The sequence below is a fragment of the Neovison vison genome, chromosome 9 (genome assembly GCF_020171115.1).
Source record: "Neovison vison isolate M4711 chromosome 9, ASM_NN_V1, whole genome shotgun sequence".
Classification (NCBI taxonomy): Eukaryota; Metazoa; Chordata; class Mammalia; order Carnivora; family Mustelidae; genus Neogale; species Neogale vison.
The window spans coordinates 22,369,940-22,390,103 of NC_058099.1; the positions used below are offsets into that span (position 1 = coordinate 22,369,940).

At 39.6% G+C, this 20,164-nt stretch overlaps 1 protein-coding gene across 3 annotated transcripts in view; it reads left to right on the forward strand.

The window, feature by feature from the left end:
• The window catches only part of SVEP1 (sushi, von Willebrand factor type A, EGF and pentraxin domain containing 1), a 179,725-nt gene that overhangs the window by 135,594 nt on the left and 23,967 nt on the right, over positions 1-20,164 (forward strand). For all 3 annotated transcript variants that reach the window (XM_044265156.1, XM_044265157.1, XM_044265158.1), the window contains 4 exons: positions 3,901-4,573; positions 6,362-9,153; positions 11,241-11,466; positions 14,214-14,369. In XM_044265156.1, the coding sequence (XP_044121091.1) occupies positions 3,901-4,573; positions 6,362-9,153; positions 11,241-11,466; positions 14,214-14,369 (3,847 nt within the window). The remainder of the gene's footprint in view (positions 1-3,900; positions 4,574-6,361; positions 9,154-11,240; positions 11,467-14,213; positions 14,370-20,164) is intronic.

Sequence of the window (20,164 nt, forward strand, 5' to 3'; positions counted from 1 at the left end):
ACAATTCTTTTAATGTACTGTTGGACTCAATTTCCTAGTATTTTATTGAGAATTTTTACATCCAGGTTCATCAGGGATATTGACCTGTAGTTCTCTTTTTTGTGGAGTCTGTCTGGTTTTGGCATCACAGTAATGCTGGGTTCATAGAATGAATTTGGAAGTTTTCCTTCTTTTCCTATATTTTGGAATCATTAGAGAAGAACAGGTATTAATTCTTCTTTAAATGTCTGGTAGAATTCACCTGTGAAGCCATCTGGTCCTGGACTTTTGTTTGTTGGGAGTTTTTGAATTACTGATTCATCTACTTGGCTGATTATCTGTCTGTTCAAGTTTTCTATTTCCCCCCATTTCAGTGTTGGTAATTTATATGTTTCTAGGAATTTACCGCTTCTTCCAGGTTGTCTAATTTGTAGGCATATAGTTTTTCATAGTATTCTATTATAATTATTTGTATTTCTGTGGTGTTGGTTGTTATTTCTCTTCTCTCATTTGTGATTTTTATTTATCTGAGTCCTTTCTCATTTCTTTTTGCTAAGTCTGGCTAGGGAGTTATCAACTTTACTGATTTTTACAAAGAACCAGCTTATGGCTTCATTGATCTGCTTTACTGTTTTTTTAGTTTCTATATCATTTAGTTGTGCTATAATCTCTATTATCCCCTTCCTTCTGATGTTTTTAGGTTTTGTTTGTTCTTTTTCTAGATCCTTTAGGTGTAAGGTTAGGTTGTTTATGTGAGATTGTTCTTGCTTCTTGAGTAGTCCTGTACTGCTAGAAACTTCCCTCTTAGGACCACCACTTCTGCTGCATCCAGCAGTTTTTGAACCAATGTGTCTTCATTTTCTTGTTTCCCTGTATTTTTTCATTCCTTCTTTTACTTTCTAGTTGACCACATTCATTGTCTGGTAGCATATTGTTTAAACTCCATGGATTTGTGGTTTTCCCAGATTTTTTTCTTGTGATTGGCTTCCATTTTTATAGCATGGTGGTCAGAAAAGATGCATGGTATGACGTCAATCTTTCTGAATTTGTTGAGGCTTGTTTTGTGGCCTAATATGTAATCTATTCTAGAGAATGTTGCATGCGCCCTTAAAAAGAATGTATCCTGCTGGTTTAGGATGGAATGTTCTGATTATATATCTGTTAAATCCATTTGTTCCAGTGTGTCACCCAAAGCCATTGTTTCCTTGTTGATTTTCTATTTAGGTGATCTGTCCATTGGTGTAAGTGGAGTGTTCAAGTCCCCTATAATTATTGTATTATTATCAATTAGCTCATTTATGTTTGTCATTAACTGTTTTATATATTTAGATGCTTCCATGTTTACATTTGTTAGATCTTCTTATTGGATAGTCCCCCTTATAATGATATAGTTCCCTTCATCTCTTGTTACAGTCCTTGGTTTAAAATATGATTTGTCTGATATAAGTGTAGCTACTCTGGCTTTCTTTTGGCATCCATTTGCACAATAAATGACAACTGTTTCTCCATCCCCTCACTTTCAATCTATAGGTGTCTTTAGGTCTGAAATGACTGTCTTGTAGGCAGCATATAGATGGGTCTTGTTTTCTTACCTATTCTGACATTCTGTCTTTTGATTGGAGCATTTAATCCACCTACATTCAGAGTATTTATTGATAGATCTGTAGTTAGTGCCATTTTATTACTTATTTTGTCATTGTTTCTGGAAAATTTCCCTGTTCCTTTCTTGTCTTTGTCACTTTTGGTCTTTCCTTTCCACTCAAAGGGTCCCCCTTTAATATTTCTTGCATGGGTGGTTTAGTGGTCACAAACTACTTTAGTTTTTGTTTGTCTTGGGAACTCTTCATCTCTCCTTCTATTCTGAATAATAGGCTTGCTATCATTGGATAGAGTATTCTTGTCTGTAGAGTTTTCTCATTTAGCACATTGAATGTCATGCCACTTTTTTAAACTGGCTTGTCAACTTTCTGTTGAGAGATCTTCAGTTGTCCTTATAGGTCTTCCTTTGTAATTTAGGGACTATTTCTGTCTTGCTGCTGTAGGATTTTTTCTTTATTATATATTTTGCAAATTTAATTACAATATGTCTTGATGTCGGCCTGCTTTGTTGATTTTGGTGGGAGTTCTCTGTGCCTTCTGGATCTGGATGTCTGTTTCCTTTCCCAGATTAGGGAAGTTTTCAGCTATTATTTCATCAAATTTTCTGCCCTCTTTTCTCTCTCTTCTTCTTCTGGAACTCCTATGACATGAATGTAATTACATTTGATGGCATCACTGAGTTCTCTAAGTCTATTCTTATGATCCATAATTCTTTCTCTCTTTTATTCTGCTTCCTTGTTTTCCATAATTTTATCTTCTATGTCACTATTTTGTACCTCAGCTTCCTCCAGCCTTGTGTTCATTACATCCAGTCTGTTTCCAATCTCAGTTATTACATTTTTTATTTCTGACAGATTGGTTTTTTTACTTCTTTCATCTCTATGGTAAGGGCCTCCCTGAAGTCTTCCATTCTTCTCTCGAGCCCAGTGAGTATCCTTATGATTATTGCTTTACATTTTCCATCAGGCATATTACTTATATTTGTTTCAATTAGAAATCTGACCCGTGACCTTATCTTGTTGCTTCATTTGGGATGAATTCCTCCATCTTGGCATTTTGTCTGAGTCTTTTTCTGTGTGTTAGAGAAACCTGTTACATGTCCTGCTTTTGAGAGTAATGACTTTTTGAAGAATTGGTCATGTCGTGTCCAGGGCCTGATGCTTCAGGGATTGTGTCTGGTGCATGCTGTGTGCCCTCTGCTACTGTCTTTGGGCTGCTCTTTCCTTCAGGCCACTTGTCTGCAGAGGTTCTCCTTGCCTGCAGTGGGCAGGGTTTGATCCTGTGACAAGTTTTAAGTAGGTGTGCTCTGCTCTGCTTGTTAAAGGAGACCTAATACTATTTCTACTAGAACTGAAGCCTCATAGAACTCTGGCTGGGAGACAAGGCATGGAGATGGGTTTCTGCTGGTCTTCTGGGGAAGGGGCTCTCTATGCTGGCACTGAGGCACATTGGTCCAAGAAGAGCAGTCCCAGCAGAGCACAGTTTTGGATCGGGACCTGGTGTAAGCAGGTCAGGCAGCCAGTGTTGGTGCTGTGATGTCAACAGCAAGTGTCTCTGCATGTATGCTGGGGCGGGGGGGAAGTGGAGGGAGGGAGAAAGGCTTCCACCAGCTCTTTTGTCCCTTGAGAGACAACTCTGCAAATGCCACCTCTCGCAGATGCTCTCTTAGAAGAACAAACAGTTTCCCCATGTGACCTAGGCATTCCTCAAATGGCTGTCTGCCCACCCACCCCCCACCCCACCCCAGGCTGCTTGCTTGTCTTCCCTCCAGGAGTAGGGCAGTGCCTCAGTTCTCCCTACAAGCCAAGACTACCAACCTTTAAAACTTTGGTCTTCAAGCCCCATTGGTTGCAAAAATTCATGAAAATAAGCCCCTCTCATTTTCCCAGCAAATGGCTGTGGGGAAGTGTTCTCTGTCAATTCCCCTGAGCATTCCTTTTTCTCTCACCTTTGAGACCAGGGCTCCCTCTCCTCCACAGCACCTACCATCCATTTCTCCCCCATACCATGTCTCTACACTTCCTTGTTGTGTACAACTCTCCCTCTAGTTGTGCAGTGGTACAGTTTGCTCTGTCCCCTCAGGTCAATTTCTTGGGTATTCAGAGTGATTTGATTATTTTCTAGTTGAGTTTGAGGGATGAGACGAGCCTGTAGAGTTCTCCTACTTATACCTCCATCTTAATAAATATTATTTTAAAGAATAACAACTAAAAATAGTCATTGTTGCAAAGAGTAAAAAACTAAAAACAGAATTACAAAGGCACAAACACCTTTTCTCAAATATTATGCTTAGTTATTGTTCTTTTCCTCCCATTCTCATAGCTATACCCTTGCTGGTCCTGACACCATTGAATGCCTGGCCAATGGCAAGTGGAATGGAAGTAACCAGCAGTGTCTGGCTGTCTCCTGCGATGAGCCTCCCAATGTGGAACACGCCTCTCCAGAGACTGCCCATCGGTTATTTGGAGACATTGCCTTCTACTACTGCTCAGATGGTTACAGCCTGGCAGACAATTCCCAGCTCCTTTGCAATGCCCAGGGCAAGTGGGTTCCCCCCGAAGGTCAGGCCATGCCCCGTTGTATAGCTCATTTCTGTGAAAAGCCCCCATCTGTTTCTTATAGCATCTTAGAATCTGTGAGCAAAGCAAAATTTGCAGCAGGATCCGTTGTGAGCTTTAAATGCACAGAAGGTTTTGTACTGAATACCTCGGCGAAGATTGAGTGTTTGAGAGGTGGGCAGTGGAACCCTTCCCCCATGTCCATCCAGTGCATCCCTGTGCGGTGTGGAGAGCCTCCAAGCATCATGAATGGCTATGCAAGTGGATCAAACTACAGTTTTGGGGCCATGGTGGCTTATAGCTGCAACAAGGGGTTCTACATCAAAGGGGAGAAGAAGAGCACCTGCGAGGCCACAGGACAGTGGAGTAGCCCCACACCCACATGCCACCCTGTGGCTTGCAATGAACCACCCAAGGTTGAGAATGGCTTTCTAGAGGTAAGAGACTAATGAGCGAGTGGTCCATGGCTTTCATCACTGACTCCCGGCCTCCTGTGGCTAACCTGGGATTAGAGGCAGGACAATGGACAGATTAACTGTTGAAAAACAGAAGTGACTAGACCTATAGGTAGTGAATATTGGAGGGAAGTTGATAGAAATTAGTGATCCTTTTAATATAGAGCTTTGTACCTTCTGCTAGCATATAAAAGTGCTAATTGAAGTGCTTTGTAGTAATCCTTAGTCCTAACTATGAAGGTAGAATAAACCAATTTTAATACAATATTGTTTTCCTTTATAGAAGAAATTATTCCAAGATGAATGTATATTTTATAGAAATCAAGGTCTCCTGGAACTTAGAGAAATCTGGTATCATTTCTGATTTTTAGACCAAAGATGGGGTGAATCATCTGTTCACTATAATGCAGTTATTACAATTTTCTTTCAGCAGACTTAAAAGTAGTTTCGTCAGGACATAAAGAGTTCTCTCAGATCCACACCTGTTCTCCTTTCACATTAATATGTGCCTAGTCTATTTCCCCAAATCAAGGACTATTTTATTTATTTTTTTAAAGATTTTATTTATTTATTTTGACAAATCACAAGTAGGCAGAGAGGCAGGCAGAGAGAGAGAGGAAAGCAGGCTCCCCGCTAAGCAGAGAGCCTGATGTGGGCCTCAATCCCAGGACCCTGAGATCATGACCTGAGCCAAAGGCAGAGGCTTTAACCCACTGAGCCACCCAGGTACCCCACAAGGGCTATTTTAAAGAGACAATATTCTAATTAAATATTATGTAAAAACCCACACATACGTCATACCTTTTCTCCTTTATATTCTAAACGATAGTAAATACCTTCTGTTTAACACCTCTGCTCTGAGGTACCAGATCCACTGGAAGAGGGTATATGTAGATAAGGAGGCTTTCTTCATTTGTTCATCTAGCAAATATCTCTGGAGCTCCTACTAGGTGCCAGGTAAGCACTGGAGAGCTGGTATTTAACAACACAGATTAGGTCTATGATGGCATGGTGCTTCCATATGTGTAGCCAAGAAAGAAATTAAAAAAAAATTATGTCCACTAGAACAAGAAGTTCACTATATAGCATACAAGCTAGACTTTACCATGATATTCCTTTTAAAATTTTCATGACTAATTCATGTGTGGTACTGCCTAAAAATGACCTGTTATTAGTCCCTTATATATTTAAATATTGAGTTCATGAAGATTAATTTTTTGTTTAAAAGATAAGATACTGCTTTTTAATTTCCCATCTTTAGAGCAGCAGTTTTTAAGAGTATGTTAAGAATGAACACAAAACTTTGTACTCTTTGGAATATATCCATGAAAATATTTTATATGCTTTTTTTGACAATATTAACAAGTAAATGTAGGTCGTATGTGTATACTTCTTTCTCTGTAGTTAAAGCAACAAAACTACAGCATTGCTATCGTGAGCAAGATTTTTTTGAATTTACTAAGTAATTTATAATTTTTAGTAGTAGTCTACCAAATCATCAACTTAAAACTATTGATTTTTTACTTATGATAACTCAGCCCTATGGTAAACATTTCTGCAATAAGGATTACCAAATTTGACCTGTCCTTTTCACTTACTAAAATAGAACAGGCCTAATGAGAAAAGCATTAAGTCCTTATTTGCTTATGTCTTAACTGATTCGTCTTAACATAGGCACTTCAGTATATATTTTTTTTATTATTGTTCAATGTCTTTAGTTAATTATTCATTATACATGTAAGACTTAATTGTTTTCTCCCTATTATACAGCATACAACTGGCAGGATCTTTGAGAGTGAAGCGAGATATCGGTGTAATCCAGGCTATAAGTCAGTTGGAAGTCCCATATTTGTCTGCCAAGCCAATCGCCACTGGCACAGTGAATCCCCTCTGTCATGCATCCCTCTGAACTGTGGGAAACCTCCCCTGATCCAGAATGGCTACATGAAAGGAGAAAATTTTGAAGTAGGATCCAAGGTTCAGTTTTTCTGTAATGAAGGCTATGAGCTTATCGGTGATAATTCTTGGACATGCCAGAAATCTGGCAAATGGAATAAGAAGCCAGACCAGAAGTGTGTGCCTGCCAAGTGCCCAGAGCCTCCCCTCTTGGAAAACCAGCTCGTCCTGAAGGAGTCAGCTACGGAAGTAGGAGTGGTGATATTTTCTTGTAAAGAAGGACATGTCCTTCAGGGCCCCTCCGTCCTGAAATGCCTGCCATCACAGCGATGGAATGATTCTTTCCCTGTTTGTAAGATGGTTCTTTGCCTCCCACCTCCTCTCATTTCCTTTGGGGTCCCCGCTCCTTCGTCTGCTCTTCATTTTGGAAGTACTGTCAAGTATTCTTGCGTGGATGGGTTTTTCCTGAGAGGGGATCCCACCACCTCCTGCCAAGCTGATGGTACCTGGAGCTCTCCACTGCCAGAATGTATCCCTGTGGAATGTCCTCACCCTGAGGAAATTCTCAATGGCATCATCGATGTACAAGGTCTTGCCTATCTCAGCACAGCTCTCTATACCTGCAAGCCCGGCTTTGAGTTGGTGGGAAATACTACCATCCTTTGTGGAGAAAATGGTCACTGGCTTGGGGGGAAACCCACCTGCAAACCCATTGAGTGCCCAGTGCCCAAGGAGATTTCAAATGGCAAATTCTCTTACACAAACCTACACTACGGGCAAACCATTACATACTCCTGTGACCGAGGCTTCAGGCTAGAAGGTCCCAAATCCTTGACTTGTTTAGAGACAGGTGATTGGGATATGGGTGTCCCGTCATGCACTGCCATCCACTGTAATCCCCCACAACCCATCGAAAATGGATTTGTAGAAGGCGCAGATTACAGCTATGGGGCCATGATCATCTACAGTTGCTTACCTGGGTTCCAGATAGCTGGTCATGCCATGCAGACCTGTGAAGAGTCAGGATGGTCAAGCTTCATACCAACATGTGTACCCATAGACTGTGGTCTCCCACCTCATATTGATTTTGGAGAATGTACTAAGGTCAAAGATGGTCAGGAATCTTTTGTAGAAGAAGAAGATATGATGGAAGTTCCATATGTGACTCCTCACCCTCCTTACCATCTGACAGCAGGGGCTAAAGCCAGGGAAAGCACCAAAGGATCTCCTACTCCACATTCTGCAAGCTTTCTATATGGCACCATTGTTTCATATACCTGTAATCCAGGATATGAACTTCTAGGGAGCCCTATGCTGATATGCCAGGAAGATGGCACTTGGAATGGCAGTGCACCATCCTGCATTTCCATTGAATGTGACTTGCCCGTTGCTCCTGAAAATGGCTTTTTGCATTTTGCAGAGACGACCATGGGCAATGCTGTACAGTATAGCTGCAAGCAGGGACACGTTCTGCTGGGCTCCGACATGAGGTTTTGTCTACAGAATAAAGAATGGAGTGGTGCTTCCCCAAGGTGTGAGGCCATTTCATGCAAAGCACCAAATCCCATTATGAATGGCTCCATCAAAGGAAGCAACTACACATACCTGAGTGTGTTACACTATGAGTGTGATCCTGGGTATGTGTTGAATGGCTCTGAGAGGAGAACATGCCAACAAAACAAAAATTGGGATGAGAATGAGCCAGCGTGCCTTCCTGTGGACTGTGGGTCACCGCCAGTCTCAGCCAATGGCCAGGTGAAAGGAAATGAACATACATTCCAAAAAGAAGTTGAGTATACTTGCAATGTAGGGTTCTTACTTGAGGGAGCCAGGAGTCGTGTTTGTCTTGCCAATGGAAGTTGGAGTGGAACCACTCCCATCTGTGTGCCTGTCAGATGTGCCACCCCACCACAGGTGGCAAATGGAGTGATGGATGGCCTGGACTATGGTTTTGGAAAGGAAGTGGCGTTCCACTGCCAGGATGGCTACATGTTGCATGGTGCGCCAAAACTCACCTGTCAGTCCAATGGCAACTGGGACGCAGAGTTCCCTCTCTGTAAACCAGTCACCTGTGGCCCTCCTGAAGATTCTTCCCATGGCTTTTCTAATGGCTTCTCCTTTTATCACGGGGGGCATATACAGTATCAGTGCTTTCCTGGTTATAAGCTCCATGGGAGTCCTTCAAGAAGGTGTCTCTCCAATGGCTCCTGGAGTAGCAGCCCACCTTCCTGCCTGCCTTGCAGGTGTTCCACGCCGGTGATTCAGAACGGAGTTGTCAATGGGACAGATTTTGGCTGCGGAAGGGCAGTCCAGATTCAGTGCTTCAAAGGCTTCAAGCTCCATGGAATTTCTGAAATCAGCTGTGAAGCCAACGGCCAGTGGAGCTCTGGCTTCCCATACTGTGAGCACGCTTCTTGTGGTTCTCTCCCAGCGATTCCAAATGCATTCACCAGTGAGAGCGTCTCTTCAGAGGAAAATGTGGTAACTTACAACTGCAGATCTGGGTATGTCATACAAGGCAGTTCGGAGCTGGTTTGCACAGAGAAAGGGACATGGAGCCAGCCTTATCCAGTCTGTGCGCCCTTGTCCTGTGGACCCCCGCCATCTGTCGCCAATGCAGTGGCCACTGGAGAGGCACACACTTTTGAAAGTAAAGTGAAACTCAGGTAAGTCCATGGCTCTAGAGTCTTCAAAGGGTGCAGACAGGAGGATTGTAAAATAAAAAGCGCTAGGTCAAAAATGAAGCTAATTGGGAAAATACCATCTCTGGTCTGCTCTCCAAAAACTGAAGCTTTTCACACTTGGCCTTATTCTATTCATAATTGTTTAGAAATCCATTGCCTACAAAAAATAAACATCTACATTTTCAGCTTATAGTCCCTCATATAATTGTCATGAATATCATATTCTGCTGACCTTCATGAAACAGTGAGATTCTCTAGCGGGCTTTTGTATCTCTTAAGGCACCAGGCTCTTTTTTCTTCTAAACATCGTGCTGATAAGTTTATGATATCACTCTGTGGTTATATTCATACAAGCAAATATTGGGGAAGTAAGCAGATACCTTCATTGAACAGCATATATAGGAAGATTTTTTAAAAGGTTTTATGTATTATTTATTTGACAGATAGAGATCACAAGTAGGCAGAGAGGCAGGTAGAGATGGGGGTGGGAAGCAGCTTCCCTGCTAAGCAGAGAGCCCAGGACCCAAGACCCTGAGATCATGACCTGAGCTGAAGGCAGAGGCTTTAACCAACCCACTGAGCCACCCCGGCCCTCCTATATAGGAAGATAAATTAAGTAGACTTCCAACCTATGCTATTTGAACAAACTGAACTATTTAATGCACAAAGAGTGATTTTTTTTTGCTGTAATGTTATCTATAATGCGTTATTAAAAAGAACTAAGAGAATATGGAATTAATTTGCAATTAAATTTTTATTGGAATAAATGCCCATAAGATAGCTCAACCCTCTAAATCAATTTAGATTTTTTTCATGTCTGTGAAGGAGTTATGGATTATCCTTTACATATTGGATTCTAAGATTTTAATAATTCAGTCACTCTTCTTAAACATGTCTATTGTGGACATTTTAGCCCCTCCTTTTTTCTCTCCTAATTGCAGTAAGGAGGAGACCCAAGGGAGTATCATCAGTGGTAAGAAAGCTGACGAGTAGTTGATCATGCACAGAGGAGAAAAACAAAAATTATCGCTCGTTTTTGAAACACATTTTCAATTGTGTCTTCAGATGTTGATGTGTGAGATACCTTGAAAAATCACAGTATCACCTGCTTCTCAAGAGCTCCCCCCATTTATTATGCCTTGTCATGTGTTGATTATGTTTCAGATCTTTACATGTAGTAAACAGATTACAAGTTTGCAAAACCTGTGACTCCTGTCTAACCTGGTGATTTGTGAAATTAAAAAAAAATCCACCTAATAAATGTTAATTAGCTAAATGGTTTAATTTAAAAGGCAGTGTAGCATAGTAGCGAAAGCATGGACTTGAGAACCAGAGTCCCTAGGCCGGAACCTCAGCTCTGTCACTTCCTGGGGAAGTTTAGTCTCTCTGATGTCAGTTTCACCATCTGCCAAATGGGAGTGAAGATAATCATACCTACTCATAGGGTTGTCATGAGAATTAAATGGATTAATATTTGCAGGGCACTTAGAACAGTGACTAGAATTTAATAAGTGCTATGTAAACATTTGCTGGATAAATAAATCCAAATTTTATAAATCATAGGGTACTGTGGAGCCAGGCTGATTGGAGTTTGAACACCAGTACTGTTGTTACATTATAATATCGACTACTCAAGATTTAAAGAAATACCCTATGTAAAGGACTTAGAACAGTGCTTGGCACAAAGTAGATTCTCAGTAAATATTATATTCTTAACTAGTATCTGAGTCTGTGTTGTGCTTTGTTTAGAATGTTTTGAACTGTTAGGTCTTTTCAGAATAAAAGTGAATTCAACGTTGAAATTGTCCACAACAAGGGTAAATAACGTCAGCAACATTTAAATCAACTTTAGGCTTGGCTCATCCTTAATGTGGACAGCAAGGGACTGATCAGCTTGTCATTGTTCTGTCGGTCTTTTAGCATGGCAATCCCATTCCCTTGTCATTCAAATCACTTTCAATATATCATATAAAATGTCTACTGAGCTTTGTAACAGCATCTTAAACCCAAGAAGTCACCAACGGTATTGTACTCTCTTTAAGGTGCTTATTTTGCTTTTTCCATTGCAGATGTCTGGAAGGGTATGTGATGGATACAGATGTAGACACATTCACCTGTCAGAAAGATGGTCATTGGTTTCCTGAGGAAATCTCCTGCAGCCCTAAAAAATGCCCTCTTCCAGCAAATATAACACATATACGTGTTCATGGGGATGATTTCAGTGTGAATAAGCAAATTTCTGTGTCATGTGCAGAAGGGTATATCTATGAGGGAGTTAACATATCAACGTGTCAGGTAAGATTCTCTGTCCTAGAACGTGTACCTGTACCTCATTTATATATATTAAATGTGTGTGTGTGTCAACAGCAATATCTTGCTATCCTGAAAAGGAAAAAAAAAGTCAAGTTTCTAGCTGTGTCAAGAATTTGAGGAGCTTTATGGTAGAAAGATTTTAAAACATATCTTCCTTTTCAATAGCTCCATTTGTAAACTACGAAAATGCCAGGAGTAGGTGAAAAGTGCCAAAGTGAAATAAAATGTTAAGATATCTATAACAAAATATTCATGGAAAATTAGCCACAAGTCTACACATAAATGTGGTAAAGTGTCCTTGTGTGGGAGATGAGCCTTGACTGAGACCAACTGTTTGCAGTTTTAGTAGAAAAACCAGAGGTTGCAGAAACAGACAGCAACTTTAGAGTCAAATCCTATCTCTGCCACCTACTACTTGTGTGACTTTAAGAAAGTCAGTTAAAATGTCTGAGCTTCAGTTTCCTTACTTGAAAAAAGGTGTCTAGTAATATGTGTCTTGTATGGTCAGAATGAGAAACTAGGGAGTAAACGGGGGAAATGCCTAGACCAGCACCATAGAGAGCAGCTACCCCTAGCACATCCCCTTCTCCGAGCTTCTGTAAGACAAACCAGAGAAAGAAAAATAAAATGAGTTATCAGTATGTTCTTCCATTGCTAGAGTTGGGACAGTGAGGAGGTGAAAGCCGGGACATGCTGCATGGCAAAGAAATGACTTTGCCTTCAACATTCCTTTGAACTCCAGCTCAGATATTAACAGGTTCTCTGACGACCTGTTCCCCCCACCCCCTTTATTTGTAAATCTGTAATTGGAAGGATTAAATTATTGAATGTTTGTAAAGCATCTAGCGCGTGCCTGACGTTTAGTAGGGGCTCAAGAACTATTTCAAAGTCTTCCCAGTTTTCCATTTATAAATCATGCATACTCAATGATTCATTACTACCAAACCTAAAAACAGGAACATCGCAGGAAGCAGGTCAGATGACTGTCAGAGTTACCACACTCTCAAAATTGGTATCTTTCCAGATGGCCCCTTCTAGATTAAGCACTGAAGCAGTCTTAGGGGCAACTTTTTCACAGACCCTGAGCTGTTTGAAATAAGCTTACAAGAAGTTTGTCCCACCATGCTTAGGGAATTAATTCAGTGCTTTCCCAGAGTTTTTCCAGGTTGGGTATGTGGATAACTGGGTGCTTCTCCATGTTCCCTGTAGGACCCTGACGTATTGGTGACTATATTTTGTGTGTGGGGGGTTGTTGTTTTCGGAGTCAGTAATTTATTTTTGACAACCCTTATTACTTTCTCCACGTAAGGTATGACCCCTCACCCTCACACAACTGAGTCTTGGGTTGAATTTTGGTCTGAAAGATAGACTAGACCCTTTCTAAGTGTTTAAATGTAGAAATTGTCCATAACTATGTTCAGCGCCTAGAAATATTTTATTTTGATACAACAAATTGATTCTGTACTTCATAGAACAAATAAATGGATGAGAAGATCAATGTGAATTTTGAAGAATGAAGGAGATCCAGCCCTTCCCGAGATTAGGACATATTACAGAATTACAAATGTCCTATCAGTGTGATGTGTAGATTCAGCAGAGAGGAAATTGAGTGGAATGGAAGAAATAAACCAAAAGTACATCCTGATAAAGGAATCATCACAGTCCATGGAGAAAGGAATCATTACTAAACAAATTATTCTAATATAGTGAATTAACCATTACAGGGAAACACTAAAATGTGTCAAAACAGATCCCAGATATATCAAAAGAAACCAATACTATATAGTTTTCAAAAGTGAATAGTAATGCCCAGAATAATTTATGCAGAAAGATATGTTTATTGAAGCATTATTCACAGAATTGAAAAATTAGATACAACCTGAATTTCTGACATTAGGGAAGTGCTTAGTTATGAGACAGACACATATGTAAAATTAATTCTGCCTTATATGTGGAGTAATTGTCCGGTTTTAGACTGTTATCCAGCTCATGCAGTATTTTCTCAAAGAAAACAAAAAATATATATTAACAAGAGAATAATAGTCTCCAAGGGAAACATCTGGGTATGCCTCACTTTCACCCAAATAGAAAGATGCTGAAAGATGTTAACTCTGACTGTGGTGGGGTTGGGAGGAGGGGAGTGAAATGAAATGTAAGGATGCATTGGTGTCAGTCTTGGAATATTTGTGTCAACTTTCCAGTCCTCCTTCATCATAATGAAAACATACTTTTTGGTGTTCCTGATTTTTAAAGGATTCTATTAGGAAGAAAATGCTTATTTTATGTTTTTGAGAAATGTCTAAGATTGTTCAGCAATAACTAGGAAGGCCATCTAATATTTAATGTGTGCTTTTAAGGCCACAGATAATACACAGCAGAAGTAGAACCAAATTCTATCAAATTCTACGTTCTTTGGACCATCATATTGGGGATTATTCTTTTTTTTTTTTTTTAAAGATTTTATTTATTTATTTGACAGAGAGAAATCACAAGTAGATGGAGAGGCAGGCAGAGAGAGAGGGGGAAGCGGGCTCCCTGCTGAGCAGAGAGCCCGATGCGGGACTCGATCCCAGGACCCTGAGATCATGACCTGAGCCGAAGGCAGCGGCTTAACCACTGAGCCACCCAGGCGCCCCGGGGATTATTCTTCTATGCCAATATTTATAAGTTTCTTCATCCATATGTATTAACTCCTAAATGTAACTTCTCATCTGTCATTTGTTATTTAGCTTGATGGCACCTGGAAGCCACAGTTTTCTGATGAATCCTGCAGCCCAGTCTCTTGTGGGAAACCTGAAAGTCCAGAACATGGGTTTGTGTTTGGCAGTAAATACAGCTTTGGAAGCACAATTATTTATCAGTGTGAACCTGGCTATGAATTAGAGGTAAGTGAATACATTGGTTAACTAGAATTAATTTGTTTTTCCAATATACTTGGGAACATTTTTAGTATTAACACCAATGTGTTTCACTGATTTTGGTCTTTTTTATAAGACTTTTTATACTTTGTTACCATATATCCTGACACTTTCCAAGAAATATTTAAAGTGACTTACAATTTTAAAAAACAAAGCAAGTCTCTACATCTGTATCTTTGAGGTAAATACCCAGTAGTGCTATTGCAAGGTTATAGGGCAGCTCTATTTTAATTTTTTGAGGAATCTCCCAAGATACAGATCTAGTAAAAAGAAGGGCCATATGTACCCCAATGTTCACAGCAGCAATGGTCACAATCACCAAACTGTGGAACGAGCCAAGATGCCCTTCAACAAACAAGTGGATAAAGAAGACATGGTCCATATATACAATGGAATATTACACAGCCATCAGAAAGAATGAATACCCAACTTTCATATCAACATGGATGGGACTGGAGATTTTGCTAAGTGAAATAAGTCAAGCAGAGAAAGTCAATTATCCTATGGTTTCACTTCCTTATGGAGCATAAGGAATAACATGGAGGACATTAAGAGAAGGAAAAGAAAAGGGAATTGGGGGAAATCAGAGTGGGAGATGAAGCATGACAGACTCTGGACTCTGAGAAACAAACTGAAGGTTTTGAAAGGGAGAGGGATGGGGGGTTGGGTGAGCCTGGTGGTAGGTATTAAGGTAGGCACCAAGTGCATGGAGCACTGGGTGTGGTACATAAACAATGAATCTTGGAACATGGGAATAATAAAATTTTTTTTAAAAGTCTCAAATTCAAAAAATCAAGGCCATGAGAAAAAAGAGGAAGCTGGAATACCAGCCACAAGGCTGATACTGTTACTTTAGTTGGCCATTTAAACCTGTGTTTTGACCTCCTGTTAATCCTACTGTGTAACAGGGCAGTCCATCTGTCACTGTGGGGAGCTGACCATAGGCATTCAGGTATGCAAACTAAGACTTCCTCAAACTGCGTTTAAATACCTTGGAGGGTTGTTGGTTGAAATGCCAGGTTGCTGTATGACAAGTGTGGCCTGAAAATCCTCAGAGCAGTTCTGACCAAATACCAAGTTATGTCTCAAGACCACTCCTGGTTTGTAATATTAAAACCCCGTCAACAAAACCTGTGTCTCCCTATTTACTTTGGTGGGAATGCAGCAGTTGATTTTTTTTTTTTTTTTTTTTTTTTTTTAGTTTTTGTTGTTGTTTTTTATTTTTTATTTTATTTTTTTAAATTTATTTATTTGACACAGAGAGATCACAAGTAGGCAGAGAGGCAGACAGAGAGAGAGGAAGGAGGAGGCTGCCCACTGAGCAGAGAGCCTCATGCAGGGCTCGATCCCAGGACCCTGAGATCATGACCTGAGCTGAAGGCAGAGGTTTTAACCCACTGAGCCACCCAGGTGCCCCTGTTGTTTTTTAATCACCCAATGATCATCATGATGAGTGCCCCCCCTTAACCCCCATCACCTATTTAACCCATCCCTCCACCTACCTCCCCTCTGGTAACCATCAGTTTGTTATCTATAGTTAAGAGTCTCTTCCTTCTTGGTTAGTTTCTCTCTCTCTCTCTGTTTTCCCCTTTGTTCATTTGTTTCTTAAATTCCACATATGAGTAAAATCATATGGTATGTGTCTTTCTGTGACTGACTTATTTCACTTAGCACCCATGTCATTGCAAATGGCAGGATTTCATTCTTTTTTATGACTGAATAATACTCCATTGTAATATACACCACATCTTTATCCATTCATCAATTAATAGATACTTGGGCTACCGCCATGTCTTAGCTATTGTAAATAATACTACAATAAATGTAGGGATATATACCCCTTTGAATTAGTGTTCTTTGCTCTTAGGGTAAATACCCAGTAGTGTGATTGCTGGATAGTAGGGTGGTTCTACTTTCAACTTTTTGAGGAACCTCCATAACATTTTCTAGAGTGGCTGCACCAGTTTGCCTTTCCACCAACAGTGCAAGAGGGTTCTTTATTCTCCACATACTCACCCATGCTTGTTGTTTCTTGTGTTTTTTATTTTAGCTATTCTGGCAGGTGTGAGATGATATTTCCTTGTGGTTTTGATTTGTATTTTCCTGGTGATGAATGATATTGAACATCTTTTCATGTGTCTGTTGTCCATCTGTATGTCTTCTATGGAGAAATACCTGTTCATGTCTTCTGCCCATTTTTAATTGAATTATTTGTTTTTTGGGTGTTGAGTTCTTTATATATTTTGGATACTAACCCTTTATTAGATACGTCATTTGCAAATATCTTCTCCCATTCCATAGGGTGTCTTTTAGTTTTGTTGATTGTTTCGTTCACTGTACAAGAGCTTTTTTTAAAAAGATTTTTATTTTTAACTAATCTCTACATCCAACATTTTTCATAATATCCTAATTATATTTCTGTGTTGTTGTTTGTAACTTCTCTCATTTATTATTTTATTTATTTCAGTCCTTTCTCTTTTCTTTTTTGATAAGTCTGGTTAGGGTTTTTTTTCTTATATAAATATTGGTACTCTGGCTTTCTTTTGATATGCAGGTGCATGAGAGATGTTTCTCCATCTCCTTACTCTCAACCTGCAGGTATCTTTAGGTCTAAAATGAATCTCTTGTTGGCAGTATATAGATGGGTCTTGGTTTTTTATCCATTCTGTCACCCTATGTCTTTTGATTGGAGCTTTTAGTCCATTTACTTTCAAAATAATCATTATAGATATGTATTTATTGCCATTTTATTACTTGTTTGTGGTTGTTTCTGAAGTTTTTCTCTGATCCTTTCTTATCTAATACTCTCATATTTTGCTGATTTTCTTTAGCAATACATTTGGATTTCTTTCTCTTCATTCTTTGCATATTTATTAGTGGTTTTTGATTTGTGGTTACCATTAGGTTTGTATATAACATCTTCTGCATATAGCAGTCTAAATTAAGTTGATAGATATCTAAGTTTGAACCCATTCTTTCCTCCTCACCTCCTCACATTTTAGGTATATGGTGTCATATTTTACATCCTTTTATTTTGTGAGTTACTTGATTGATTTTTCAAAAAAATATTCATTTTTATTGCTTTGTGTTTCCTACATTCATTATGTCATTTTTGGTCTATCCTTTCCACTGAAAGAGTTCCCTTTTATATTTCTTGCAAGGCTGGTTTAATGGCCATGAAATCCTTTAGTTTTTGTTTGCCTGGGAAACTCTTTATCTCTCCTACTACTCTCCGTGATAGCCTTACTGGATAGAGTGTTCTCAGCTATAGATTTTTTTCCTCAGCACTTTGAATACATCTTTCAGTTCCCGTCTGGCTTGGAAAGTTTCTATTGAAAAAAAATCCACTGTTAGTCATATAGGGTTTCCTTTGTATAGAACTGTCTTCTTTTGTCTTGCTGCTTTTAATATTTTTCTTTCTCACTGTATTTGCCATTTTAGTCACAAAGTGTCTTGGTGTATATCTGCTTTTGTTGATTTTGTTGGGAATTCTCTGTACCTCCTAGATCTGGATATCTGTTTCTGTCTCCAGATTTAGGAACGTTCTCAGCTATTATTTCTTCAAATAAATACTCTACCACCCTTTCTCTCTCTTCTTCTGGGATTGTAATACAAATGTTATTATGTTTGATGTAGTCACTGAGTTCCCTAAATCTGTTCTCATTTTGCATAATTCTTTTTTCTATTGTTCAGCTTGATTACTTTCCATTACTCTGTCTTCTGTGTCATTATTTCTTTCCTCTGCTTCTTCCAGTGTGCAGTTACTTCTATTAAGCATTTTGTTCATTTTGTTTATTGAGCACTTTATCTCTGCTATGTTATTCCTTATCTCTTTTTTAATGGTCTCACTGATGTCGTCCATTCTTTTGTCAAGTCTAGTGAGTATCCTTATGATCATTGCTTTAAATTCTCCATCAGGCATGTTACTTATATCTGTTTTGCTTAGATCTTTGGATGTGACCTTGTCCTGTACTTTCATTTAGGACAAAATGAAGTGTGTCTTGTGTGTGCTCTGCTTTTGTGCCCCGGCGCTTTTTCCTTCAGGCCAGTGGTCTGCAGAGGTTCTCTCTGCCAGTCGTGGGCAGTGTTTGTCCCTGGCCTAAATGTGGTGCATTTTAACTAGGTCTGCTCTGGTCCATTTGTGAAATGAGACCTGTCACCACCACCACCAGCACTGAGCCCTTGCAAAACTCCCAGGTCAGAAGTACAGTGCTGGCAGGTTTTTAAGCTGGTCTTCTGGAGTAGGGGGCCCATTGCCCTGTGACTGAAGCAAGTGTGACTGGAAAGGGGGGTTGTTCTGAAGTGTGAGATGGCAGGGTTGGTGTAAGTAAGTTAGGTAGTAAGTGTTGGCACTGTGGTGGTGCCTACAGGTAGCCCTGTGCTTCTGCTTAGGAGTGGGAGAGGGAAATGGTACCTGCCAATTTCTTTGTTCCCAGAAGGGGCTCTCCGTGAATGCTGTGTCTCTGAGACACACTCTGGGATGAGCAACACTGTGTGTCCCAGGCATTCTTCAAATCACTGTGTCTATGCTGTATGTCATTCTGGAGATGTTTGCCTGTCTTCTCTCCAAGAACACCCCAATGTCCTCCAAGCTCCTCCAGAGCCAAGCACACCGATCTTTAAAATTCTAGGCTTTAAGCCTGCCAGAACTCATGAAATTCAAGCCCTTTTGCTTTCCAAGCCAATTGCTGTGGGGATTCATCCATGTGCTCCCCTGTGTGCTGGTCTGTCTCTTACCCTTCTCTGCTGTTGCAGCTCCCTCCCCACTGCAGTGGCCTGATCTTAGTCTCTCCCAAAACACATCTCTGCACTTCCTGCCTCTTTGTTGTGGCCTCTTATGTACCTTTAGTTGTGGAATTTGTTCTGCCAGTGTTCCAAGTTGATTTGGGGAGTATTTAGTATGATTTGATATTTATCTAGTTGTATTTGTGGGTTGAGGCAAGTCTAGGGTCCCCCTACTCCACAGCCATCCTCCCTCCTATCTGGAATCAGTTTTGCTGAAGCATAAATCTTATCATCAAACTTCAAATTTAGGAGGCTTGCTTATATTTCCTAACATTGTCATCTGATTTTTCAGGAAACTTACTGTTTTTATTGTTGTGGTATTTAAATGTGGGTTTTGCAGAAGTATTCATTGCATTATTTGTTAAATTTGTATAGTACAGTCCACTATTTTTTGACCATGCATTCAGAGAATTGTCATAAGATAGATCCACGAAAGCTGGAACTAGACTTACGTAGATCTTATTTCATTTCTCCAGAAGATTTAAAAAAAAAGTATGATAATGTAATGGTTGATTGCAGTTGGAGTTTTTCTGTTTTTAAAATTTATTTTTTCATGTGAGAGTACTAATCTTACAATTTGTTAAGAAGTAAAGTGGTATAAAATTTAAACTTATGAATTTAAATTTAATATTTAATAAATAGATGGGTCATTAAATTTGAGGAAGTAGATAACTTACCTTAAAAGTTTGGGGGAATATCCTAGTGTTAACTACAAAATTTAGAGAAGTACTATAGAATAGTTCTCATTCTAAGATATCTGTTAGAATCATCTTAGAAACTTCTAAAAAATATTAATGTTTAGTTACTTGCAGAAACAACCAGTGCCAGTTGTGGGAGATGAAATGTAAAAGATTAACCTAGAAAAGTTTGTCATGTTAGATATTAGGGAATCGCAAAGACTATGTATTAAAAAGACTTGGAGGCCAACTGGGTGAGGTTCCCACAGGCCAAAATGAGATCATCTGGGCTTCAGTAAG